This window comes from Melozone crissalis, unplaced genomic scaffold (genome assembly GCF_028551555.1).
Source record: "Melozone crissalis strain CALT ecotype California unplaced genomic scaffold, PUWL_Pcris_2 ptg000063l_1, whole genome shotgun sequence".
NCBI classification, from domain to species: Eukaryota; Metazoa; Chordata; class Aves; order Passeriformes; family Passerellidae; genus Melozone; species Melozone crissalis.
Genome location: NW_026535841.1, coordinates 8,439,351 through 8,467,295, shown reverse-complemented (window position 1 = coordinate 8,467,295; position 27,945 = coordinate 8,439,351). Strand labels below are relative to the sequence as shown.

Genomic DNA, 27,945 nt, shown 5'->3' with positions numbered 1-27,945 from the left:
TAATCTGTATAGCTAAATAGTTTAGTTCCCCCTCATAAAACCAGAGGAAATATAGCAGTGATACAGGGAATCCTAAATGCTTAGCTGAGGAAAAAAAGCAAAGGAGAATCTAAAATGGAATTTTCCTAAAGTATAACAGTATCAGTGATCAGCACCATGATGAACTAATAGCAGACACTGTGTATTTCAAACACTCTTTATGTGCTGCTTTTTAGCAAAGGTGTTTGGAAAAAAAGCTAAAAATAAAGACCACATTGCTAAAAAGCTAACCCTGGCCTTCAAGTTCAAAGAGCTTTTTATCCAGCAGAAGACACTCATAATGTGTGGCATGAGACCACAAACGCGTCTAGAGAAAAAGCCAAGTCAGAGGCTGTTTTCGTACGTGTTACTCAGAAATGTTTCCAGTGCCCTAAAAAGCTTATTTTTTCTGTTCAGTAAGAGGTTTAAAAATAGTTATTATCAAGTTTTTCCGCATATATTATCCTCTATTATTTCAATTCCACTGTGCTGAAGTTGCTCTATTCCCTGACATCCCACTGAGGTGATCTGCACCCAAAATTTGATAGCAATCCCGTCCACCATCAGATTCATGTATTTATACACAGGTTACTTCATTAACAGACACAGCAGCCTTAGAGCTTAATGAAACAAATAAGTAATTAATAAACACACATGTAAATCTTCATTCGATTAAGTTCTTGTGCTATGACAAGCAAGGATTGTATTAAAAGCACTGCTAAAAGAATTTCAGGCCAGTGTTTCAACTGCTGCATATCAGAGATCTATCCAACATCAAGCAAGCTGAACAAATCAACACACCTGAAAATTCAAGTCTATCTCAGCCTTTAATAACATATTACAATAAAAAGATCTTCAGGAGATAAAACACTGCCTGTGGAAAAAGATAAAAAATGGAAATGCTCGGGAAAGGGGAAAAAACCCACTGCCACACAAAAGAAATTAATCGTATGCATGTGGCTTGCTTTGATTTCACAACAAAGATAGATTTTACTAACACTGCTCAGCATGAAAAACAACACCAATCCCATTCAAATTCATCTGAGTATTTTTGAATGGACAGGACTTCAGACTCTGCCTGACAACAGTTGCTCAATTATGTGTTACTTTTATTACACACAAGACTTGGCAGCAGCAGAGAACGTATGTCTGGGACAATCCTCGAAAAATTTACTAGCACTTCAAGATACACAGGCCAAGTTACAATATGGAGAGATCCTTAAAATACTTCATTTTGCATGTAATTATTCACTGATAACAGAGGGAGCAGAGTGAAGTTTCAGATTCAGTAATAGATTAGAGGCAATTGCTTCTTCTGTACAAATTGTAAAACGAACATCTCAGTTGATGTCCTGCTGCCAAAAGGATGTTTCAACAACAACTGTGTTACCAGGAAAGTCTTACATCACTATTGCAGCTCTACACTGGAAGTATCATATGAAAATAAACATACAGCTTCCAAAACAACCTTAGCATACATCCATTCCTCAAGGAGCCACAAAGATAAATGCTAGCATAAAGGCCCCTTTTTTTTTTTACCATTTAATATTCAACACTCCAGTGTCAACCAAGTTCATCACAAAAGCCAACTTCTGTCCTGTGTTTGCCTGTGAGCACCAAACTACATCAAATGCACTGAAAACAAGCAAGGAAGAAATCAACGCACATTAAATCAAGAGCAAAACTCAGTGTCAAAATCTGTTCCGATGTAAGAAACTGTTAGACAAAACAACATTTACGTTTTATTCTGAAATCCTACATTGAGATTACCATACCAGTGACAAGCATTTTGAAACATCGAGAATCATATCACAGCCAAACCACAAAAGATAATGACACAGACACATACTCCCACTCTTATAGAGCCTTCTGCTTCCAACAGCTTCACTAAGCTCGGTTAAAAAATAGCAACGGCAAAACAAGGAAAACAGAGTTCCAAAATAAGTGAAACAATAAATCTTAATATGCAATAGCCATGTCTGCACTTTCCCGAAGGCAGATTAGTCAAAGCTCCTTTCAGAGCACAGTTTTGTAGCATCTCTGGAAACACGGACACCTCTGCAGGGAGGGTGCCGCTGCCCCCGCACAGGAAGGGTTAGCGAGCTACAGAACTCGAGGGGATGGAGAGGGAAACAGCCGAAGCACTACAGCACTCACATATTAATATAACTACAGGAGAGCTGCAAGCCGGCAGCCACAGCTCCATTCCGCATTTAAGGGAGACGGGAATGAGAGAAGAAACAGAGAGGGGAAAAGTTTCCTCGTCTTTCCTCCAAGCAAATGTAAATTTGTTCGTTAGGTCCTCAAGCTTTCAGGAACAGTTACATAAAAATATGTAAAATCGGTAATGCTTAGAATAGGATTCCTTCCACTTCAAAAGGCTGTGCCGGATAAACCCTGAGACACGCGAGAGATTGACGGAGAGGCCAGCTCCAGCCCTCCCTCCTGGAGCACAGAGACTCGGCCAGCGGAGCCACGGGCTGGATCCACGCCTGCCGGCAGCGGGGCGGCTGGGGCTGCATTCCCCTCCCGTACAGCAGCTCTGCCACACGGGCACAGGGGCTGCGGGGCTCGGGCAGCTCTGATGCACACAGCCGGCAGCTGCGGGAGGCTGACGGGGTTTTAGTGCCATGAAATGGTGGATCTGACTATCAGGCACATTTTATGATAGGGAGAGATCGTGAGCCTCTGCAAAGCAAAGCCGGGCAGGGACAGCAGGAGGGAGCAGGACCAGCAGCGGCAGGGCCTGGAGGACTGTCAAGCCCAGCCGCCTCCCCCCGCCGGGCCGGGCGGCCCCAGCCCGGGCCCCCCCTCCGCCAGAGCGGTACTTACGTGAAAACAAAAAATAAAGTAGTCGAACCCACTAATAAGGCAGCTGCTGTGGAGACCGGGATGTATTTCGTAGGTTTAAACCTCTTTCCAGTGCTGCTGGGCATCCTGTAGTTTACACATCACTATGTAAATCCAACCCGAGAGGAGGGAGCCGGGAGGATGCGGGTCCCTCCGGCGCGGGGAGAGCGGGACCCGGGCGGCTGGGAGGGACGGGAGAGGGACGGGAGCAGCTGACCTCCAGCACAGGAAATCCCACCCACACCGCCCAGCCCACTCGGCTGATGTCAACCAGCCCCTTAAGGTAGCGCTGCGGGGAGACGGGAGCGGGGCGCGCAGCCAGCACAGCCCCGCCGAAGGGCGGCCGAGCCGCGGCTGCTGGGGCTGCCTGCAGCGGGGCACCCGCTGCGGACGGAGGGGGCCCAGTTCTATTCTTTCTACAAGACAACCCCCTCCCCCCCGCCAAGAAAAATGGCAATGCAGTGAGCTCCGCAGGGCGCTGTGTGGGACGCCGAAGCTGCTGTAGCAGCTCCCTGAACAGGGGCTCTAGAGGGGGCTGCGGACGCGGCACCGCCGCAGAAGCCGCGGAGCGCTGCGGGGTCCGCGCAGGGAGCGGCGCCGAGCGGGGCCCTGCACGACAGGGCCAGCTGCGAGCGAATCCTGCCGTGCTCGTTAGGGAATAAACCCTACTTTTCATTCTGCTACACCCAGAGCCACAGCATTAAGGGAACTGCTGCAATCTGCCAAATTTAGCTGATTCCAAGATCCATAACTGAGTGCAAACATAACTGAAATTACACTACACTCTGCTCTTTTAAATCTATCCATTAGCATCAGGAGGCAGACAGAAGAGGTAATTTAAGGTAACAACAGAAAGTTCACCGAATCAGCTTTCCCAAGAGCAGTGAGAATGGCTCCTCTGTTCACACTCGGGGGCACCACCCAGCAGCTCGCCGGTCTCAAGGAAACCCTCCGATGGGAAGAAGGGTTCAAGGCCACTTGGAAGTTTAGAAATCAAGACCAGGAGCTGCATACATCCTGCTCACTCCCTCCTGCTTTCTTTCTCAGCTAATCCCTTTTCTGCAGCTGCCAACATGCAGATAAAGTAACCCCTGCCTAATACAAAAGCCACATTTGCAGCATCTGCTGAGTGTTGTTAAAAGTAAGCTTGCCCTAGAAGGAGTACACTGCAGTGCTGTTCAGAAAGGACATTAATAATTTCTCATTTTAAGACACTTGATTAGTTCCACAGTCTTAGAAGTCTTAAGAACAGAACAAGTAAAACCCGACCAAAAATCTGTAAGGGTCCTCAACTTTGCAGTTTACAAAAAAATACCCCCACAACCACAAGCCAAACAAACCCCAAAATTTTTAGCATCAGCTTTAACAAAAAGCAAAGCCAGCAAGTTCCAGCCTGAGGATATATGGCTATGTGAAATCTCAGCTTTTGCTAACAACTGCCCTGCTTAAAAAAACAAAAAAGGAAAAAAAAAGTCAAATCCAAAAGGGACTAAAGCCAGAAGGCAACTTAAAATCATCTCCAGACTTAGCTTTTTAAGGAACAGGAAAGAAAACATCTACCTAAAGTTATTTTTGCATGGGAGGAACTTAATGTTTCCTATGCTTCACTACTCCTTGTCATGCCAGCTTATTGGAATTAATTATTCTCAAACCCCCTGTAACTAATCAAAAGGTCAACAATTTTATGCAGAAGCAGGCTGTGCATACGAAGCTGAAAGGCTTCAGGTGCAGCTACATGAGCATGCTAAATCAGATCAAAGGCACAGCTGGGAAGCAAATCTCCCCATCATCTCCACTTACCAGGTCTGATGTGTATTGCTGAGTGGTCTCCAGGGAATCACCTGGGTCTCTTTTCCACAAAACTGGGCTGGAAGATCCATTTCAGGAGCACACCTAAGGCTCTGGGCCACGAGTTAGTTTAGCACCACTTACTTGACAAAAGCAGAGAATTCATCCCTTACATCAGAGACTTCATCCCTTACATCATCTTCCTCCTTCCCACTCAAGCAACAGTCTGGGTAAAGAATTTAAGTTGCAAACAGAACTCTGAAGAATTAATCTAGAAAATGTTATCCTAAGCAGCATTATGGACTGTTTATGAAGTTGGGTGAATGTCCTCTAATGGACAGCATGAGATTTACTCAAATGCATTTCTTAGGTCTAAAGAGAGAAAAAAGTTCTCTCCCAAGTGACAGTCATATCTGCATTTTTAGCATGGACCTGCAAGTTTCCTTTCTAGGTGAGGCACAAGAGCATCCTGTCAAATTTCTAGCACGAGCTGGGAAGCAATAGGCACAAGTTCATTTTAAGATACATATCTGGAGTCTGATGATTTATTTAAATTTCATTCTTTTTAAAGAAGCAGCCTTTCTGGGACAGTAACATTCCCTCATGCGAATTGTGGAGTTATTCTTAAGGAGACTATGCCTCCTCTGCACCTCATTATTTTCAATTGTATTTTCCCCTAAGGACTCTTTCCTCTCTAGAAAGTCTGCTTCTCAAAGACAGCTTTGCAAGTGGGGAGGATTCAGCACTTCTGCTCATTTCACTCCTCAGAAAGGTTTTCCCTCTATCACTCTGACACAGTGATGCTGATCCAATCTTGCTGTATCAGCCCCCATTTGTTGGGCCAATCTTTCAAGCCATTCCTGTTCTGAAAGGCTCTCAGCAGCAAGCAACTTTGGCTTTTTTTAATATCCCAATCACATAACACTTCTCTAGAGAGACTAAAGATAACTGTGAGTTATCAGGACATAAAGAATTGTACCTTTCATAGCAACAAGAGGTGCATCTCCAATCTGAACAGATCTTGAAGATCACAATGCCAGCTGGGTTGGGGCTGCACAATCATCCTGTGGATCATGACACCTGTGCTGTGCAGTCATGCAGACCCAGCATTTCCAAAAGGGGGCTGAGACATTCCATGGTACAAGGCTACAGGGTTATGCTGAATTGGGCTTTGGGATTACTTTCTTCTGGTGCATATTGTAGATTACCTATCACAAAGCAGTAATTTTCTGTAATTTTGTGTCCAAGAGTTCCCACAGCTCACCTCATTTCCTTCCCACTACCACTCCAGTTCCCAAGAACGCTCTGTTTTCAAGGCAGCACAAAGCACTGCTGAGCAACACTCAATCCTGTTATTACAAGCCAAGTGTATTTAAAGCAGTCAGATGACTTTACCTGTCAAACACTAAGGATGTCTGAGGAGGACTTGACTAAGGCAGAACAGGCATGGCTCAGAATTGCTCTCCTGGAACACCTTTATTTCCAGGACTGCAGTTTCTGGATTCACACTACCTTACTGGCATGCCAGAAGATTTTGGCAGCACTGAGGTAAACAGCAATGGCAGCATGAGTTAGGGAAAGATTTAATGACAAAGAACAAACACAGCTACAAAGAACAATCTAAAAATAATCTGGCAGAGCATGGCTAGTAATTGCATGTCTTCTTGCAAGATTTTACTCTGAGGTTTTACCCCAAAGGAGGAAGGGCCAACCACAGAAGCTGTGTTGGAGCCACATGGCAGGGTACCCCTCTCAGATGAAAGGAAACTTACAACAGAGCAAGAATCAAGCAAGCCTGAAAGCCATGCAATTTTCATATCAAGTCACAGCACTAATTTTAGCTGGAAATCTTAGCTTCATGATTAAGAAAATTATTTTATTTTGCGCACTTGAAAATACTGAATATCCCTGGAATATTTTACTGGTCACTTGCAAGTTAGCTCCTAGCTTGAATTTGCTGTTGCCATTTAACAGTGACCACAATAAATAATTCTACTTTTCTCACTGCATTTTCTTACTACAACTACAAATGTTGTTGCCAGCCCACGTAGTACTTACTGATGACCTGCAAACTGCTCAGGGTCATTTGGAGAACCCTCAAGGATCACAAATTCGTTGTTTAATAAAAGCTGGTTTTCCCCTCAAATTTAGTGTTCAGACCAGAGAAACCTGCATCATCTTGTGCTGCACAGTGCTGCCAAAAGTCCAAGCAAGGGCCAGACAGTTCTGGGTACAAGCCAGACCTAGTAAGTTACCCATTGGAACTTTAATATGACAACTTTAATTTAGTTGTTCATTTTTTACCAGATAAATCAAGAAATTATTGCCTAATAATGACTTCTCAGTAACCTTAACAGATTTATGACAAAATTTTCTAGATGATTCCAATAGATATTTTTTGTGGGATGGCATTTACTCAGAACAGATCTGGTGCATTTCCCAACAGCAGTGATGGGGCATGTCAAGTTGCATTTACTATGAGACTTTAGTACCTCTGCATATTGATTCCTAAATGATCCCCACAAAAAACTACTTACATCAAAATGAGGTAGGCATCCAAGCAGTTTTAAAGATTCACTAACCATCCTCTTTAAAACCATTAGTAAAGTGTAATTCTCCTCTTCTAAATGAAATATCACTGTAAATGATGCTGCTGAAACTCTGCAAGCCAACAGTGTTCATAAACCAACAAACAATATGCACTGATAAGCACTATTTATATGAAGCAATGTAACTTTAATTATACCTGTTAGAATAGTCTTGAGAAATATCCTCCAAGCATACAAAATATTCAGTTATTTTCATGTCCAATCCATCTTTGTTGATGCTTACAATAGCCATAATTGCTTTTATGGAAAAAAAGCATTAGAAAATGATGAAATTTAAACTACTTGAAATGAGGCCAGCCAGCACATGAATAGGCAAGAGCTCATGACACTGTTAGCTTCTCTCTTAGGTTGTAAGTAAATTACACATCTTGATGAACAGTTCATATCTACAGTACAGTGAATCAGCTGATGTAAATTTGTACAGTCAAGACTGATAAACAATGAGCTGGACTTTCCCAGTTTGAAAGTTGGAAACATGTTTAAGACTGTAAAGTTGATGAAATATTTGTGGTAGTCAGACACCTTCCACAAAATTAAAGAAATTTGCTGTATGCAACATCTAATCCAGATTTGTGCTAGTACCTTCTTTGTACTTAAAACTTATATTGCTGTAACAGGAAATACACCCCACAAACATTACCTGCACCATTAATACCTAAAAAAAGTGCATTTCTACAAATGTAATTGATTTATGGATCTGATGTAGGTTGCATTTTCACTAGACTACAGCTAACTAGTTTGACAAGTCTTAAAAACATGAACAGGTCTTAAGTCAGTGGTTGGTGTCTAATGTGACTTACGTGGACAAAGACATTGTGTACCTTAATCTGCATATCATAAAAATATAGTGGTCACAAAATCTGATGCATAGCTGTAGATACTATTCAGCTCTTATATATTAGGAAGATTTTTGCTCCTGTGCTTGTCAGTTTTCACAACCTCAGTATTTATTCCCTTATTTTTACTTGCACAAGCTGCTTACTTGAGAATCACCTTGTTTTAACACAAACTAGAGTCTGAGAAATCACTTACATGTGGAATCCACTCTACAGCTCATTACTTCAAGCTTTTCTTCCTCAAGCAAAATAATTCTGATCTGCTGCAGTTAAGTTTTCCTTAGCTCCTTACTCTGAAAATGATACATTGTCAAAGATTTAGTTAAGGTTGGTAAAAAACTGGTAATTCCTCTTCTTTCTATTTTGAAGAGTAATTCTAGCTAAATTTAATTAGGAAAACCTTTAAAGTAGACCCTGAATAAACAATCATAAAATAAAACAAAATCCTTTATACACAGCTCACTTCACTGAACTAGTGCAAGTTTACACATGACCTCAGCAATGTAAAAACACTTGGAAATTAGTTTGGCTAATCAAAATTAAAACACTGGATTGCCATGGATACCTCAGAAAATACAGCTTGCTAGAAACAACTTGGAGCAGCCAGGACAGATGGGTGTCCTGGGAACAGGAGAGCATAAATAAAGACAGCACTGGGAAGTTAACTGGAGAGGTTTGAGGTTGTTTAAATAATCATCCACTCTTTAAGGACTCATCACTGAAAGCCAATGGCAATTTGTACAGATCAAAACCCAGCAGGGCTTTTGGAATGTAATCTTCACCACTGTCTCCATTTCCACATAAATAGGTGCAATTTAATATTACTAAGGAGTCAAGCTGAGTTTTCTGACTCTGCTTTGGAGTCTTTTCTTTAAAGAAAGGTTACCTGTAACATTCAAGTTTTTCACTGAGCTCTGTGAAGGAATGCACTGAGATGGAGCAGCTCAAGGCCCAGCACTGCTGAGGGACATCAGAGTTCAGCACAACTCTGTGAGCCACACACAGCATCCACCAGAGGACAACACTCAAACTGGTGACAACAGTATCAACAAAACCCAAAGAACTACTCACACTCATTATTTCCCTTTACATACAGGTATGCCTCGAGCATCAAAATTAAGAATTTACAACATTCTCCTATCTGCATAGTGGTGAGAATAATTTTAATTTTCTGATGTTTTGGTATCACTGAGAACTTGCATTTGATACAAACTACCTTATTGGGGGGGGGGGGGGGAAGATCAACATTTAGTGTTGAAAACACAACAAATTGGGAGTGTTTGCCATCTCTGAATAAGACATTTAGAAAACTTATTCCTGGAGAAAACCCCCCAACAGATTAGTGTAGTCTTCAAAATAATTAACATGAGATCTAGAGGGAACTAGTTTGAATTATTTTCTGTAAGTAGACTTCTTTAAGACCTGAACTTGCTGTTAAATAGATACTATTTTGATGCTTGTCAAAATGTAACAATTTTAAAGTTGAATTTATCACTCAGGAGTCTTCAGACATTCATCCATTCAGCACATACACACAAAACCATTTGTGCCACCAAAGACTGGATCACTAAGCCTGGCTATATAGCATCTTTCTAAACCTGAAGCAAGCAGAAAATTTGTATGAATTGCAGACTTTAGCACCCAACAATGCTTTATTAGCACTGTTGTATTTTCCTTCTTTATAAAAAATGAATGACTTTTAAAAAAATCTTCACTTGGCAGTCTACCTATAGGCAAGTTAAATCATTACAGTGACTAGCCCAAAACAAGCCTTATTCCACTGAGATAACTTTAAAAATACTTACTGCTTTTTAATGTGTAGAACAGCTAAAGTGACCAGAACATGGAGTTACCATCCTTTAGTTTAGAGGACTAAAACATTCTTCAGCCAAATGTTACCAGAGAAATTATTTTACTGAGTGCTCTCTCTTAACTTTGCTCTCTGAGACTGAAGACTTGCAAGGATTGTTGCAATCCAGGAACTGTAAACACAGATCAGTTAAACCTAAACAAGAATGGAAATGTCTTGAAGTCATTCAAGCATGCTGAAGCAAGAGGGGAAGAAGAAAGGGTAATAACATTAAGCAGGAGTCATCAATAACTAATATTAAGACAAATTAAACCATTCAGGTGCTGCCCCCTCCCTTTTGTGCAATGTTTGACAGTGAAATGCAACTCACCCATTTTGCTGCCTTCATCACTTTACCCCTGCAGACTAAAAATGCATTCCCAGTAAGTTCTCAAAATAAAAAGCAAATCCTTTAAATGAAAATTTAAGTTTATTTTGAAATTTTTAAGTCATTTCTATCAATTTAGACACAGTTTGACATTATCAGATCATTTACAGTGATTCATGGATAAAAGATTTGGCTTTTACATTCAAATGTTAAATACTTCAAAATAGCTTTGTCTTGTTACTTCCAAACCAGAAACACTAAAGAGCATTTTATTTTTGCCTTTCAACCATCTCTGTTAATTAACAGACTTTTGATATCTGCTGTAGTTGAAGGGGAACGTGCAAAACACCAAAGGAATTATTTTGTTTGAATGAAGTGAGTACCTTAATTACAGTTCCAGATTTAAGACTCATTCACTGTAGCATCAAAAGGCAGTGCTAAGAAAGACATGATTTATTTTTTAAAAATATATTTTTCTTAGGCAGACTGCAGAACCTGACTGAGTTAAAAACCTCTTCATGAAGACAAAAAGGTCTTGCTATCCCATGTTAACATCATTCAGTCTTACAGTTCAGCAAGGTTTGTACACTTTTCATAATTATTTTGGAAACTATTTAAACTTTCATCTCTATTCCTAACACAATCCTTGTATTAGTGTTAAACAACAAAATTCAATTTATCTACCAGACTTAATTGTGTTGATTTTATTGCTTACTATAGTTTATTTTCTTACTCTCTAACATTAATTTGAAATTGGATAAACAAAAAATATTTGCAAGGAAGAGATTTGACCAATTTGCCTATTCTGGCAAGGAGGGTGTCCCTCAAAGCATGTGCACCATAATTAACTGTTCCAAAGTGAATTCCAGCCTGCTGCTCTCCAAGGACAGCCTCCCTAGCAAACATCTGAGAAGTTCAAAACTCCTCCAGTTTGTAAAAACACAAGCTCCAAAGCCCTGGGAAAAAAGCTTACACATTTTAGACCTGTACATTCTTGAGACTACAACAATATACTGGCAAGGGGGATCTCTCAGGAAGGTACTCAAACAGCTCAGATTCCTTTGCACAGCCCTCAGCACAACAGGCTGCTGCAGCTGCCTTCAGTCAGCAAGCAGCACCATGGAAGATCTGGGACAACAGCAGGAGCTTTCTGCTAAAATCAAAATTTGGGGCAGGGGGGGGAAGCACAAATTTCATTTTGTGAGAAGAAAACGCTTCTCAAATCTGGCACAAGAAATTTTGTCCCCCACCTTTATTTTCACCATGGATCTTTCACCATCACCTTTATTTTCTGAGGGATCAGCAGCAGCAGTGTGCCAGGAATGCTCTTATTGCCTGATTCCAGAAGTCTGCTGCATTTCAAGAAGCACAGGCACATTCCCTGCTCAGTACACACAGCAGCAGGTGTGAAAGGTCTGTTAGATTACAATTTAGAAGCCAAATAAGAAACACAAATGCAATCTTAATCTTCCCTGCTGACAAAGTCTATTAACCTACTTAATCCACAGGAATGATGATATGTAGCTCAATTAAACAAGTGTATTCATAAGCCTTTACAGTATACAGAAAACTCAGTTCTGTCCCCTGATGCTGTTTTCAAGTTTGTTTTATTCACTCTTTTGGATAACTGTAAATAAGTGTTTCCACTATGGAAAAGAAAGTTAGCACAGTACATTTTCATGACTGGGGAATGAATTTTTCTGAAGACACCTTCCAAAGGGCAAAAGCCTAGAAAAAACAATGTGAATGTTGAATGCAGTTCCATATAAAGTCCCTTGTAAAAATGAAAAAAATAACCAAAACAAAGAAAAAAGAAAAAAAAATAAGAGAAATAAAAAAGTAAAGGAAAAACTGCAAGGCCCAGGATGATTTTATTGCTTTTCTTCAGTTTTTTCCTTGGTCTCTTTCTTCTCAGATTCTTTGCTCTCTTCCTTTACAGAAAGCTCTTCTAGTTTTTCAGCAACTTTATCAGCACTATCATTTTTGTCTGTGCCTGCTAAAAGATTGGTTAGGAAAGGTATTACATACAAGCAGTAATGGATTGGACAAAAATAAAGATATTCTTCACTGACCACTGGAGTGACTCATTCCATTTCTTTTCCTCTGGTAATTACTTCAGATGTCAGATTTCAAGAAACACCACTCATGTACATTAATCACTACACAGGGACTGAAGAATGTGTAGCATCTGGCCAGCTGTGCTGCTACCAATAAAGTATCCAGACAAACCCTTTGTTTCTTGGCATCTTAACAAAAAAACCAAAGTCAAGTTCCCCAGTTTGAAATTGGGGCATAGGAATTCCTATGACTGGAAAACTCCAATCTAAATATCTTGAAGAATGCTGACTGCAGACCACTGTTAGTCTGTACTTAAGGAAGACAGAAATGTTTATTTTTTTTACATGGTGACATAGCTCATCACAAAGGCAATTCTAAAGGGAGGTGCAATAATCTGTTAGACTTGTGAACAATCTCACACACACTAACAACTATGAAAAACATTAAATATTATACTTGCATGATTATAATTTGCAAAACTTGGGGAAGGGACCTGGAAGGAAGAAAGAGCACTGTGGTTGCAGTGTTCACAGCTCATTTGTTTACTATAAGCCATAAATATTTCCTTGACAGTCATTCCAAAGCAGCCCAACAGCAAAATGTCCCAACAGCAACTGTAACAGCCTTCCACAGGAAGGAAGGCCATCGTCACTCCTGTCAGCTCTTACTCTTGCAGACAGAAAAGCACCTGAACTGAAGGCTGCAGTTCAGCACAGAGTGAGTCTGCTGGAACACAACACTCCAGGCTACTGGAACCACTCACACAGCTCAGAAATGGCACCAAGTACACTGAGAGCACCTTACCTTTCTTTGTTGTCTTGCCTACTTCATTCCTGCATTCTTCAAATTTTGCCTTGAATTTCTGTGCATCTGTTTCAGTGAAGATAAAATATTTTTTCATTACTTTTACTGCCTCACAACATTGAGTACTTCTAATCTTGAAGAAAGATACCCTAGGGGAAAATTTGTGTAAACCAAATTTGTAGGGACTTATGAAGTAATCTAGTAAATCATACAAGATGCAAAATTCTTCAATCACATCTTTTTGCAAAAGCAATTCATCTTCTTCAGCATGTCTACTAAAGCAACTTATTTTGCAAAATATTCAAAATGTAATGCCAGCAGGAGCTGTTTTGTAGTTATTGCAACTCCCAGCTGTCTGTAGCCTAAAGGAATAGGAATATGATGTCAGAGACTGCTAATACAACTATATGCAAAAGCCTGAAGATTAGCTTTGAACTGCAATCCTTGCCAGCTGTGTTACACCTTAAGAGTCTTCCACAAGCTGACCATAACTGGGGGTTCTGAGCATCAGCAAAGGAAGAGAATGCCTGTTTCACTAGGAAGATAATGCCTGTGTCACCAGCACAGCATTCATACTCTGTACCTGAGGGCTACTCCTCACTGCAAGAGCCAGCAATGCATAATCTTCATGACCTTCTGGTCTAAGCCACCACTCGAGTCAACAACCATTGCAAGCAGCTGATCAAATCCCAATAATGTCTCTACACAAGTAATACAAGCAAAAAGGGCCTGGGCAAGGAGCTTCCTGTCACCACAATGAGCAAGGCAGTACCAGCCTGGCATCCCAGGCTGGTCTGGCTGACCACAGGAGGTCACTGTTGCCCACAGGAATTCTGAAGACACTTAGTAACCAGCCCGGGAAGTGTTTGTATCGATTCCTTTTCCAGCACCTCAAACAGCAGAGACACCTGAAGGACAAATCTGGGTCTGTTCACCTGACATCTGCTTAGTCAGTGCTGCAAAGGGCAAACAGGAGGGAAGGACTATTCCCTCAAGACAGAACATTCAATAAGCTGAACAGCCTCTACCAGAAAGAGAGAAAGACTTCTTAGAGATTAGCAAATAGTTGCCCCTCACTTCCTACTTGATCATGAAGCAAGCACTAAGCAGGTAGACCATCAAGCTTTAAAATACTTAACCACTTTTATGATTCATTGAGTATGTAAGGAGAAAAGGAGGTTACCACACTAAACTTGTGTGGCAAACTGTAAAGCAAGAAATGCAACACTTTCATTTTGCTCCTTTAAAAAAAAATCCAACCCAACAACAAAACAATACAACATAAATTCCCTCTGCCTCCAAACACTTCTTTGATTTAATCCTAGCTGATCCATTATTAGAGTTACTTTTCTGGTACTCATTGTAGTCACTCCAGAAAAACCCACCAACTAGTATGATGGGTCTGACTTGCACTTTGCATTGAGGGTTCCATTTAATCAAAACAAAAGATACTACATACTTCATTAAAAAAAGAAAAACCAACCCAGATATTCTGCTAATGCAGATGTGCCAGAAATATCAGGTCAGGATTTCCTTGTTTCTAATGCAAAAATCTAATCTTAACTACAACTGAGAACATGAATTACATGAAAGTAAGCTTTATGTGAGTCTCTTAACTGCCTGTAGTTTTATTCTAATTGGCACAGCACTTACATGAAATGGCTTAGGTTAAGAAAGTGCCTAGGGCAGAAAATGCACAAATATTACTACAGACCTAATTACTACACTGTTTGTCAACAGATAAGGTTAAGTGATGAACAGACTTCTCTCAGATAAAGAATGAATTAGCTAACACTGCCATGCAGGGGTGAGATACAGCACATCTCCAGCAATGGTTTAGAGCAGCCTTTAGACAAGCAGGGCACCATCCCAGGTTACAGTCAGCGTGAGCTCAGTGGCAGGCACTCACTCTCTGCGTTTAGGAACCGGATTGCCAGAAGTTCGGGCTTGGGGCACTCGTCTGCAAAGTCCGCGTGTGTGTTCCACACCCACGCCCGGTCGCTCCCAGCGTTGGGCTTCAGCTCCATTAGGGGTGTGACTGAAACAAAAGCATTCAAATGTTGCAGTGTGTTGTAACAGCGTCTTTTAAAAACTTCCAGGTCCCTTCCCCAGGTGTGCCAATACCCCTCTTCCCCTTCCCCATCTCGCCCCCTGCTGGGCTGTCAATCAGTTTTAACATTCCAGCAAGGCTCGTGTGGTTCCTCACTTTCAAAGGATGCCCCTCAGGCCCAGAGGTCATTGGCCTGTCTGGGTGTCATCCTCCCCTGAGACCCCGCCCCTCCCACCTGGTTGGTGGCTCACCTGTCCCCTCCCCTCCCCCGGGAGCTAAAAAGGTGAATCAGACCATGTGGTCGGGATTCTGTTGGAGCTGTTGCCAAGATTCAGACCTGTGTGACCATGGAATAAAGCTCTGGATATTAACCCTCCACCAGAATCCATCTCCTTTGTCTTCACCATCGCCTGAAGCCTTCCTCCTGAGGTAAACAGAGTTCCTACCAAGTCTGGACTTGTTCAGTGCCCAGCTGCAACCACCAGCAAGCTAAAGGTGTCTCTGGGGTGATACACCACAGCTGCTGCCTTTGGCCCAGCAGCAAGGGTCAGACTGGCCCCGGCACAATATACCTGGTAATATTGGGATTCATATTCCAATATTCAAAGATGTACAGAGCACAACAGCAAATGTTTTCCACACCAGCCTCCATAAATCTCAGTGAAAACAGGCTGTGATGGTTACATAAAGCACTTGACACAGAATTACTTTGGGATGAATACAAGACAGTGATGTTCATATATTTTTCCTTACATTGTCAAATAAAATTATGCAAAGCCATTACTGTTTGAGAGGATGCTGGATTCACCGCTGTTAGGAAAAAGAGTTGGATTCAATTTTTGCTTAAAACAGATGATTGTGATACAAAGAGATGCAGGCACTGAGCACAGCTCTGCAGTACAGACAAATGATTTAGAAGGAAAAGGTATCCAGACAAACAACACTCATTCTTCTTCTACCAAAATTCATTTTAAAAAGCATTTTTCCTTCCATTAGTCATCAGGCTAATTACCACTCCCATCAGTTTAAAGCTGTACTACAAGAAATTACAGGATTCTGTGGTGCTGCAAAATGTACACATTGCCTTTTCAATCTATTTTCTCCCTCCCAGTTAATGGGGCCCTGTCCCTCCAACACACTACAATTACCTCACCTGACTGACTGGAGAAGTTGAAATGTTACTTCCCACAGTACTTTAAGACTTTTTACATTACAGACATGCAAAGTCTAAGCAGGGCTTTTTTCTCCTTGAGCCCTGTCTAGTTCAGGAAAATCTGAAAAGTCTACTCCCTTCCCTGCATTTTTAACATCTAGAGATCAAACTACATTTTGCTCCATTTAATGCTTTGCAAAAATGAAAAGAGTTCTTTTGTCTGACTGTGAGTCAGCATAAATTCAATAAACAAATCTATATGGAGAGAAGCTTTTCCAGGAAAAACACCTATACAACTTTTGACATAAATACTATAAATTCATCAATTCTGTTTTCCTATGTGCAACATTTATTTCCCTAAACAAAAGGTTTATTCCTGCTGGTTGGTGGCATTAAGCTATTTCTTATTTCAAATTAGCTAAATGTAGTTTATTTCCACAGAACACTATAGATTCCTCATATAAACATCTGAATATCAGCAAAGCAAGCAAAGTATCACAAACTGGTCTATTTGTTGCAAGTTGTGCCGACTTTCAAGTCTGTCTTGCTCTTTAATTTTTTTTTTTATAATTCAAAGAGGATTCTTTTTTGAATGAGTCAGCCCAATATAACACATTCATTTCAGTTTATTTCACAAGCAGAGAAAAGCAGACTCAGATTTGCTTAGCACCTCAGTCTCTGTTTTCTGATAGTTAAGGATTGGTTTTGGAAATTCAGACATTTAGGTCAAAGTAGTAAATGATTACATCATGGTTTCTCTCACTCTTACAAAAGTGAGCTAGCATACATTTAATGTATGCTATTATTTTGATAATATTAATTCTTATTTTGAGCAGTATTAAGGCCTACATGTTCTACACTATATTAATCATTAAAATAAAGTACACACACACACACACTGGAAGCAACCACATAATGCCTGTCTATCATAGTTAAATTTTCAAGTGACTTTTGTTAGTCCTACAGCACTATCAGACTCTTAAAGAAAAAACCTCCAGCTTCCTTCCCTTAATAAAAATAACCCCTCATGGGTTTTGATGCCTGAAGCCTTGTATGAAGAGCAAGAAACAACCACACTTCAATTCCACAAGCTTATTTTTTAAATCAAGAATAATTATAGAAATGTATAACATACTGTAATGGTTTGCACAGATTTTTAGGGTTTTATCCCTCCTCATGAGGAGGCGAATGGTTCCCTTCTCCTTGTGCTTCAGGAGTTTCACATCACCAGTTCCCCGCTCTTTCCACTCTGGAAGGTCATTCTCTGATGCAAACCTGAAGAGCTTCGCTCGCCTGGGAGAACAGAAAATGTAATTAGCCTGCAGGTATTAAAATATCACACCTGACCAAAGAGCACAGTTCTTTTTAAAAGCCACACACAAAAAGGAAACAATTCCTTTAATAAGATCCCCTGTTCTGCTTCAAAATACACATTCAGAAACTGATATGATAAATTAAAATTGAATAATAAAATATTAGGAATTATGTAATAACTGTACTAAAATTCAACAGGTTCTGGACACTGTTAGGGGATGATAAACATATTTGGTGTAGGCAAACTTTTAAACTCGGGTAACTAATTAACAGGTTTTTCCATAGCCAGAGTTCACCACACTACCTGTCAGAAACTGACCATCACTTCAGTTATTATCAGAACCTGTACAAGGAGAACTGAAATCTCTCTTCCAGATGAGCAAAACCACTCTGTGATTAAGCAAAAGCATAATTTTTTAAACCTATTTCAAGCCAGCACATCAGGGATTAAATTCAAAATCCTTAAGCCCTAAGACTACATTTTTCTTCAGGCAGATCAAGCCATCCTGATTTGACAATAAGCATAATCTAAGGATAAACTGTGTTGAAGACAACAGACAGGAACTGCCACAAATGCCCCAAAACCGCAGCTGTTGCTTTTATTATTTCAGCACCTTGTACATCACCCTTTACCCAGGGATGCATGGCAGTAACACCACATACATCTCATTTCCTTCCTCCCAAGACACTTGTTTCACATTCTGTGATCACAATTTCAATAATTATTATTTCAGTTGTTGTCTTCTTTCATGCAAACAATGCTAAAGCCAGATTCACATTATCAGCTCCCTTCTGTGGTTCCAGACTTCATTTTCTTGGGGCAACATCAATGACCCCCCACTCAATCTCTGCCATCACAGTGCAGACCAACCAAGGCAGCCTTCACACAGAGATTGCTGCAAGTTCTGCACTTTTTATAAACACTGCCAAGTTTAAGCCTAATGAAAGTCAGATAATAGTGAAAAGTATTCTACTCACATCTTAAAGAGCTCTTCCTCATCCTCCTCCAGAGTTTTTATTTCTTGCTCTGGAAGGGAAACTATAGGCTCAAACTGAGGATCATGGTTAGAGTCATCTGCATTCTCAGCAGAAGTATCATGATCCTCGTGTGCCTCCTGAGGAGAAAAAAAGAAAACACAAACTTGCTATGTACCCCAACCATGAAGTACTCACATCTGTGTTTCAAACTTTTCAGCAATTAGATCTTAATAACTGTAATAACCAATAAAATAAAGAAATATGATTACACCTGAAAACAAATGACTTCCAAGTCAACATACAGGCACACTAAGAAACAAAAGGGTGCTCATGCAGTGCTGGGTGTTTTAATCCTACCACTCATGAATTGTGCAGAGGCTTGGCCTTGGAGTAATAGCTCTGGGTTATGGAAAAACAATTTCATCAACAGTTTTTCCTATGTAATGTGTTTTATGCTACCAACACCCTACTATTTCTGAGTGCCTAATGACCCATTGTTAATGGGAAAATTAGGAAAAAACCCACACAACATCCACCTAACCCAGCTTAAGGGACATATTGCATCCCCAGTTCACCATTCTGTCTTATGTATTAGAATCACCCACAGTCAACACAAACAAAGATTCTTTGAGGCACAGCTCATAAAGTAATTTACATTTCTTGCTTTTAGACTCCTCAAGGAACTTTAGGTTACAGGTAAATGGCCAAAATAATCCTTCCTATTTAAGTTGTTTAGGAATCTGTCAGAGCATTCATTAAGCTTAAGAATGGTTTTTACTACCGTGACTAGCAGGTAAACGACAAACATCTCTAGTACTTCATACATATGGACTGCTAAGAGCACTCAGAACACAAGCCTGGGAGGGAGATTCATATGCAAGTTTAACAAAGCCACAGAACAGCTATCTCAGGTCTAGGGAACTGATCTGTGTTTGGGGATTTTTGGTGTTGCTGAAGCAACAGAAAGGAAAAACAGTCTTCACGTACAAGACATTTAAATAATATTTTTACTTTACAAATGGAAGAGTCCACTTGTACAGGCTCCATTCACAATGTCCTTCACAGAGTAGGTATACACCACGTGTGCATAAAGCAACAGAAATAAAGCAGTCTATTTTTACTAAATAGTAAACAAGAGAAAAAAGAGGGGGGCAAGGGAAAATTAAGTAAAAAATTATGCAAAATAAAATGTAGTTGTGTCAGCAACGTCACACAAGCTATCGCCAATATTATATCCCCAGCGTTCCAGCAAAAAAAGCGAGAAAGGAATTACGTCACATCTGTCTCAAAAAAAAGGAAATGTTAGCCAAACTTTTATACATTGTATCCATGTGTGCAAGTAGCACATCCCGCATGGTCATTCATCACGCCTTCTGCGCCTGAGCAATAATCACACAGACCATGAGAAATGCACAATCGCAGCAGGCACAGAGAACGCGATCCCGTTATCCCGACACGATCCCGCCCTGCCGCGACAGAAGCACGTGAGCAACTGGTGCGGCACGAGGGGTCCGGCCCGGGCCCGGGGAGGGGCGGAAAGAGGGGGAGAAGAAAGGAGGGAAAGGGGGAGAGGGACTACCCGAAAGATCCCGGCTCGCCCGGGCTCCCTCATGCTGGGGAACGGCCAAAGCGGGTGCAGGGCCCGGCCCGAGCGGCCACGCGTGCCCGGAGCGGCCGCAAAGCCCAGGCCCGGCGGGCGCGGCCGCTCCAGCCCCCAGCCAGGCCCAGCGTCCGTCCCCCCGCGGGCCCTGCCCGACCTCGGCTCCCCCCGCCCGGGCCCCACCTGTTTCCGTTACTCTCCCACCCCGGCCCTCGGTGCCGCCCTCGCCCCCGCGCCGTTCCCGGCCCGGCCGCCGGCCCGCGGCCGCCCCTCACCGCCGTGTCCGCCATGGGCCCGCTCGCCGCGCTCCGCTCGCCGCTTCCTGCCGCGCGCCCCGCCCGCCTTTACCTCATTCCCGCAGCCCGCGCCGCGCCGCCGCAACGCCCGATGGGAAACGCCCGCTCCCCCTCAGCCCCGCCCCCGGCGCGGGCAGAGCACCGCCCGCCCCGGCCCCGTCACACCGATCCCCCCGTGGGTCCTCGGAACCGGTTCCGATACCGGCCCTGTCACCGGCCCCCGGTACCGACCGCCGGCGCGGCCCCTCCGTCCCCCGAGAAGCGTTTTTGTTGTCCCGTTTCCCAGGCGCTTTTCCCATCACCCCCCGCGCCATGGCGGCGACGGCCCGCGTCCCGGCCCAAGATGGCGCCCGCGTGAGGGAAGGGGTGATGTGTGAGCTGCTGTTTTTGCTGTGTTTAAGGGCCGCGGGTGCTTTCGGGCGCGAGGAGCGGCAGCGCTGAGGGACAGCGCTTGAAAAACAACCAGATCGTTCCTCTGCCGCCATTCTCATCGCAGCTGCCCGTGCGTGAGGGTACGGCCCCGCCCCGGGAGGTGCGCGGGGTGGCTGAGGGGTGGCGGGACCATGGCGGAGGAAGGCGAGCGCTGCGACCCCGACCGCGACCCGGCTCCTGTGGCGGAGGCTGGAGATGGGGCAGAGCCGGACAGCCAGGCCGGGGAAGACCCCGCGAAGAGCCCCGACGTGTACAGATACATTAAGGGAGACTTGTTCACCTCCGAGATTTATAAAGTAGAGATACAGAACCTGCCCAAATACATCGGGTTTAACGATGTGAAAAAGTTCCTTGCCAAGTACGGGCTCAACCCTCACAAGATAAAACTCTTCGGGAAGCAGACGTTCGCCTTCGTGACGTTCAAGAGCGAGGAGGAGCGGGACAAGGCCATGCGGGTGCTGCACGGCGCGCTCTGGAAGAGCCGCCACCTCAGCGTGCGCCTGGCCAAGCCCAAGGCAGACCCCATCGCCAAGAAGAGGAAGCAGGAGGAGGATTCGGAGCAGGGGGAGGCGAAGCGTCCGGCTCCCTGCGGGGAGGAGCCCCTGAGCAAGCGGATCGCGGACGTGGTGACCCCGCTGTGGAACGTGCCCTACGAGGCGCAGCTGGCCCAGAAGAAGCAGGAGTGCGAACAAGTGCTGCAGAAGCTGACAAAGTAATTCCTGTTTGTAACGTAATGTGTACAAGACTTGGCCTTGTGATGGGATATAGCTAAATTCACAGCAATTGATACCTCTAAACTGAAGTGAGTTAGAGGTAGGTCAAAACTCGGATCCCCTGTCAAAATAATTACAAGATAATCTGCGATGCTGCAGCTTAAAAGCTGTTCCATCTGACAAAACTTGCTATTGATGTTCTTGGTCACCTTCAAAAAATTGCTTAGTGAAGGGAAATTGGTTTTAAATCTGTTGTTCCATAAGCAGAAGGATGTTTGTGCCCGTAAAAAAATGGCATTGTCACATGGTGTAAGAGAGAATCAGTCTGTAGAGATGGCAAATTACTACTAGGATTTTCTCTTTTAAAATCTCCTCAAAATTTTATGCCTGGTCTTTGAAGATCAAAGTATCACTTCTGTATCTTGCCGTCGACAAAACTGGCATTAATTATCATGCATGGTACGTTGATAAATCCAGTACATAAGCATAATGTAAGCAGTACATTTAACCCTTACTTTTTCAGGTTACAGCTCTTACAAAGTTGGAGAGGGTTTGCCTGTTAAAAAAACCTGGAAGAAACACTCTTCCATGTGATAATCTGGTTCTTTTTTGTGCCCTTTACAGAGAAGAAGTCTTGTGCAACTCTTGACCTCAATATTTCTAAATGTGTGCTTTACATTTTTTGTTTCTGATTTCGGCAGGGAAATAGGAAATAATAACCGAGCTTTATTACCCTGGTTGTTCCTGCAGAAGCAGAAGTTTAATAAATTATGTTGCCCAGTGGAGGGAGTGAAAGCATCACCCTTGCAGGTAATGTAATCTCAGGTAAAGTGTGGAACAGGGTTAATGAGCTGAGGGTTATGTTCATTCATTATTTGGTTTTGAGAAGACACTGGACAAACTGAGTATTTGACTTAGTCTTGTAATAAATGATGAATTTTTGTTGTGTTTCATGTAAATACTATGTGGAAATATTAACAGGAAGCAGAGAAATTGATAACTGGATATGATAACTTTAAAATGAATATGCTGTCTTTGCAAGCCTCTGTTGTAAGCTAATACATTCCTCAACAGAGGCAATGTTTTGCTTTTTAAATAACAAGATTTACAAATACCTTTTCTTTATTACTGTTAGTTCACACACATCAAAATCCATCAGTATTGTCCATGTGAGCTCAATGTCCTGTGTCCATTTTCAAATGCATTTAACCACATGGGATTTTTTCCAGGAGCAACTTGGCATGTACAAATAAATGCTGTGTAAATATCTTACATAACTTTATTTTAAATCTAGACCGAATATCGCAACAAATGTGAGTTCTTGATTGGGATTGGTGTAAATCAAGAAGACAAAACTGTGGGTTGTCGTCTTGGCAAATATAAGGGTGGTACATGTGCTGTAGTGGAGCCATTTGATACTATTCACATTCCTGCTATTGCCAAAAAAGTAGTAAAAGCTTTCCAAGACTACATAAGGTGAGCATAAGTAAAATGAGTTATCCATAAAGGTTTTGATATCTTAATCAAAAATATTTATAAATTTAATTCATGTTTGTTCTGAGCTTTGAGATCTAAGATGTACCAGTCTCAATTTTAGCAATTCTTTGTTTCTGCCTTGTGCCTGCATCATGGGGACTTTTGCCCTTGCTCCTGCTCAGCTGCTCCCAGCTGGGGTCAGGTGCCAGCTGAACCCAGCTTCACTGCAAGCAAAGGGATGTGTAAGTCTGCAGTAAAAGTGTGTGTTACTGCAGTAAAAGTGTGTGTTACTGCAGCAAAAGTGTGTGTTACTGCAGTAAAAGTGTGTGTTACTCAGGAGCTTCTTCCACTAACTGTAAAGAAGCACTCAGAAAAACACTTCTGAAAGGAGGAATTAATTAACCAAGGTCCATTGTTTTCTGGGATGGGAATCATCGTCCTACAGAAAGGAATAACCCAAGAGCTGCACATTTAAATAAGAGTACTTTTTTAGAAAAAAGGATGCATTCTCTAAAAAGCAGTTAAATGCACAAAAATGGAACCTCAGAAGAATCATGAAGATGGAAGATTTGAACTTGCTGTGAAGCAGAGAAGCTAATGAAAGCATTCTAAAAAGTTATGTCATTGTCTGAATTCAGTGAGAAGCTGCCTCTTGCCTCTGTAATTTTGCATGGGTTAAAACGAGCAAGAGGATTGTGTGAAGGAGGGCAGGTTATTTTTCTTTAGGAGACACTGTCCATCAGTCTTCCTTAGTTGGAAGTAATTTCTTGTTTGACAAATGAATGTACCCTCTTTTTGTACTCAGCATTTTCTCCATCACTTCTTTTGATTCAATGAACTGTTTAATGTTACACAAAGAAGGAATTCTCAGTGTGAGTGACCGAGCTCGTGCCCGTTGCAGGTCGACTCCTTACTCGGTGTACAGCCCCGAAACCTACGAGGGGCACTGGAAGCAGCTCACGGTGCGCACCAGCCGCCACGGCCACATCATGGCCATTGCTTACTTCAACCCTCAGGTACTGCACTTGATGGGTGATGGGCAGCCCAGGCTCTGCTTTAGAACCACTTAAACTGGCTTTTATGAATTGTGCATGCAAAACTGAAATAGAAGAATTACTTGGTGTGGTTTAAGTTGCTGCGCTGCTCTAATTCTATTTAGACTAATCTGATACATGGAAATGAACAAGTAATATTCTTATGTAAAGCATACACTAAATGATATCTTGAAGTCACTAAAATTATTTTTCTCCCTTCATTCACATGAAAATTTTAGAAATTGAGTAAAGAAGAGCTAGCTGACCTGAAAATCTCTCTGGCAAAATACTTCACAGAAGGGATGGGAAAGAGCAGTGGTGTTACTTCCCTGTACTTTGTGGAGGAGGGACAGAGGTGAGCGGGTTGACTTTGCTTTGGGGGATTTTGGTGGTGTCTGGATTTTTGATGTTTGCAAATTTCATAGCGTTGTTTATCTACTTCATAGAAGTAGCAGCAGCAGTTACTAATTTGTTTTAAGTTACTCACCTTTGCCACAAGAGACTCCTGAAATCTCCAATTCTCTGGGTAAAGGCAGGAAGAGTTTCAGTGGGTGAACCCACTGGCCATTGCTGCCTGTCAAGCTACAGAAGTGTTTACTGCAGTAGATGAATGTTTGTGTTTATCAAGTAACTTCTTCCCTATTGCTGTGAATTTTTCAATCTCCCATACTCCATGGAGCACAAGGCTCACATATCTTCATCTAGAGATGGTGGAGGTCCTTGCACACTCTGAGACATTAATGGCCAAGGGGAGTCTCCAAGAGCAGATGATAAATGGCACTGCTTAGGGTGTAGCACTGCAGGTTTTAGGATGATTACAGCTTTGGTAAAGATTGTAGCAAACATGTTTGTCTTCTTTTTTCTGGTTTTGATTCCCCCTCTATTTTGTCTTCCCATTCCTCCCCTACCCCCAGGAAATCTCCCAATCTAGAAGATTTGCCTTTGGAGCATGTGGCTGGTGATAAGTACATATATGAAGAACTCCTTGGCCTAAAATTTAGAATTTCTCCTCATGCATTTTTTCAGGTAAGGATGATGTGAAGCTGCTCATTTAACTGGATCTGCTTGAATGGTCTGGGGCTTGACTAATGCTGTGGAACAAGATGTTTCATACCTAGAAATTTAACCTTTTATATACTTGGTGTGATTAAATAGCAGTGTTATGTTTGGCTGTAAAAGCAGTGAATGACTGTAAGCTTGATGGGAGCACCTTGAAGACAACTTTTCCTATTTACTTGTTCATTATAATTTTCCTTCTGTTTAATGGCAGCCTTTTGTAACTCTGAACATGCAGTAATACAGTTCAAGAGTCTTGTATAAGTGATCTTTGTTTGCTTTTCCAAAACTTATTTCTGCCCTTTCAACACTTTAGAATGTGTTTTTAGCTTATAATGATTTGTTGATGCTTTACTGAGACTCATTAAAACATATTTACTGTTTATGAAGAAGTAGATCTATTGGAACCTTAATTTCCCAGGTGAACACCCAAGCTGCAGAAGTGTTGTACACTGCCATTGAGGAGTGGGCACAACTGAGCCAGGAGAGCACCGTGCTGGACATCTGCTGTGGGACAGGAACCATTGGGATTTCCTTAGCAAAGGTTGGCAATTTCTCTTCCTGGATAGGAGTTACTTTTTACTCGTTTTTTAACTATGGCTGGAAGGGAAGAAAACACCTAATGAATGTGAAATGCAACAGATTATATCTCAATTTTTTGATTAATTTGTAATTGAGCTGCCTGCAGCTGCTTTACCACATCCTTATGAAAGCTCACCCTTATGTTGAGCAGGCTGGGTAGGAGGAGTTAAAGTCCCTGTTAACTGCTGATGTTATGAAAAATGGTTAAATTCACACATACAGACCACAGAGGGAACTTTTCCCTTTGATTCTGCAGAGAGTGAAGAAGGTCATTGGAATTGAGCTCTGTCAGGAAGCTGTGCAGGACGCCAAAGCAAATGCCCAGATTAATGGTGAGTGAAGCTGAAATGCTGAAGCTTTTGTTTGGTGAGGAGTAGGTGCAGCCAGTTCTTTACCTTATCTAAGCAGCCTGGAATTACATGTTGTTGATAGTGATCTTGTCCCGTTTAAACACTTAATCGCTCTTGGAAACAAACACCTTGTTAGCCCGTGAGATCAATTTCTCAGTTGAACAGTTTTTTTTTTAAATTGAAAAGTAAAACATTTATTTCAGTGTAAAAATGAGATGAAACCACAGCTACCCTCCTAAAGAAAACAATAACATAGCTGGTGTTTGTGGGCTTTTGCTTTAGTCCAGACAGTGGAAGATGCTCAAATTACTGTTGTTTGAATGGTCTGAAGTTAACAGTGATTGTTTATATTACACTGGGTAGACAAAACGATTTGGAGTTTCTGAGGCATCAAAACTTAATATCCAAGGTAAAGAACTGAAACCTGCTTCAACTAGACAAGTACACTGATAACATCTTTTCTTTTTCTTACAGAACTGAATAATATTGAATTTTACTGTGGGAAGGCAGAAGATATTGTTCCTTCCCTGATGAATGTTTTAGCTCCTCAGAACCTGATCACGATTGTAGATCCACCACGGGCAGGGCTGCGTAAGTTCACAGGGGTTTAAGGCCAAGAAAACACCATTGGGATAAATTAAATGGAAGCTTCAAGTATAGCTTGGAGCAACATTGCAGTTTTGTTCATGCTGAGTATAACCTGGCATTTTTCTGTGGGGCTCTTCCTGCACACAGAGCCAGTAAACAGCTGTTGTGGTTTTGATCATCTAGATTCCAAGGTAATTCTTGCCCTGAGAAGAGCTGAACATCTAAAGAAGCTCATCTATGTCTCCTGCAATCCCAGAGCTGCAATGAATAACTTTGTGGAGTGAGTGTTTCTTGCATTAAATTGACTTACTAAATGGGATAAGAAAACAATGCTTTTTGGGGAGGGGTATCATTGCTAGATTTTTATTTGCAAGCCATGTTCCTTGAGGCTCACCTTTCACCAGACACAGCTGGCAGCTGCAGCAGCTGGCTGGGAATGGCACTGCCCAACAGACGAGTCAAAATGGAAATACTGGTGGTAGTGAGTAAGCCCACCATGGAATTGAGGCTCAGGGAAGGAAAACCTCTCTGAGAAGAGCAGCAGGGATGAGCAGTGCACTAAAATATTAATTCATTTCTCCCTGCTCTTGTTTCCCTTCCCCATCCAGCCTGTGCCGGGCCCCTTCCAACAGGGTGAAAGGAGCCTCATTCCGGCCCGTGCGAGCCATGGCCGTGGATCTGTTCCCTCAGACCAGGCACTGTGAGCTGCTCATCTTCTTTGAGAGGGTGGAATACGCCAATGGCAGCTCTGCAGCAGCAGCACCTGCTGCCACTGAGACCCCAGCAGCAGCCTGTGGCACCAAGGGCATGGATGGCACCAACCCGGACAGCGAGGGGAGCCAGGCAGCTGCTGGCCATGGGGACTGCAGTCCAAGAGAGGGCTCACCTTAACTCCTCAGAGACTTCATAGAAACTACTTCTGATTTTTAACTGCATTGGTAACATCACTTCTGTAACATGCAGGTAATAAATCTCTGTACAACAGAGTAATTGCAAGGCTTCCAACTTATTTCATCACCCTAATTTGAATTAAGTTTCGTTATCATCGATTCCCAGAAGGGTTTGTGTTGAAAGGGACCTTAATGATTATCTGATAACCACCCCTTTGCCATGAGCAGGGACACCTTCCACTCAGCCAGGCTGCTCAGAGCCCCATCCAGCCTGGTCTTGAACACTTCCAGGG

At 42.3% G+C, this 27,945-nt stretch overlaps 3 protein-coding genes and 1 non-coding gene across 7 annotated transcripts in view; 1 reads left to right on the top strand and 3 right to left on the bottom strand.

Moving 5' to 3' along the window:
* Positions 1 to 3,058, bottom strand: part of ZDHHC8 (zinc finger DHHC-type palmitoyltransferase 8) — a 110,281-nt gene extending 107,223 nt beyond the window's left edge. For all 3 annotated transcript variants that reach the window (XR_008483851.1, XR_008483852.1, XM_054288811.1), the window contains exon 1: positions 2,851 to 3,058. Coding sequence is in view for 1 of the 3 variants with exons in the window: in XM_054288811.1 (XP_054144786.1) it covers positions 2,851 to 2,954 (104 nt within the window). In the remaining 2 variants the exon portion in view is untranslated. The remainder of the gene's footprint in view (positions 1 to 2,850) is intronic.
* A 7,303-nt stretch (positions 3,059 to 10,361) lies between these two features.
* RANBP1 (RAN binding protein 1) lies at positions 10,362 to 21,022 on the bottom strand. 2 transcript variants are annotated; one of them, XM_054289078.1, is made up of 6 exons: positions 20,750 to 21,022; positions 18,636 to 18,772; positions 17,479 to 17,636; positions 15,050 to 15,178; positions 13,141 to 13,206; positions 10,362 to 12,274 (listed from the first exon to the last, which is right to left on the bottom strand). In XM_054289078.1, the coding sequence occupies exons 1-6, from the start codon at positions 21,020 to 21,022 to the stop codon at positions 12,150 to 12,152; spliced, it is 888 nt and encodes a 295-aa protein (XP_054145053.1). In that variant the 3' UTR covers positions 10,362 to 12,149. The 2 variants fall into 2 exon arrangements, with proteins under 2 accessions (XP_054145053.1, XP_054145052.1); XM_054289077.1 differs by lacking the exon at positions 20,750 to 21,022 and adding an exon at positions 20,511 to 20,571.
* On the bottom strand, positions 12,932 to 13,063 carry LOC128945377 (small nucleolar RNA SNORA77). The gene has a single exon (XR_008483872.1). It is a non-coding gene; the product is annotated as a small nucleolar RNA SNORA77 (small nucleolar RNA).
* Positions 21,023 to 21,094: 72 nt separating the features above from the next.
* TRMT2A (tRNA methyltransferase 2 homolog A) lies at positions 21,095 to 27,945 on the top strand. The gene is made up of 11 exons (XM_054289076.1): positions 21,095 to 21,675; positions 22,378 to 22,486; positions 22,971 to 23,152; positions 24,054 to 24,168; positions 24,426 to 24,541; positions 25,101 to 25,212; positions 25,664 to 25,786; positions 26,081 to 26,156; positions 26,649 to 26,765; positions 26,946 to 27,042; positions 27,371 to 27,945. The coding sequence occupies exons 1-11, from the start codon at positions 21,095 to 21,097 to the stop codon at positions 27,651 to 27,653; spliced, it is 1,911 nt and encodes a 636-aa protein (XP_054145051.1). The 3' UTR covers positions 27,654 to 27,945.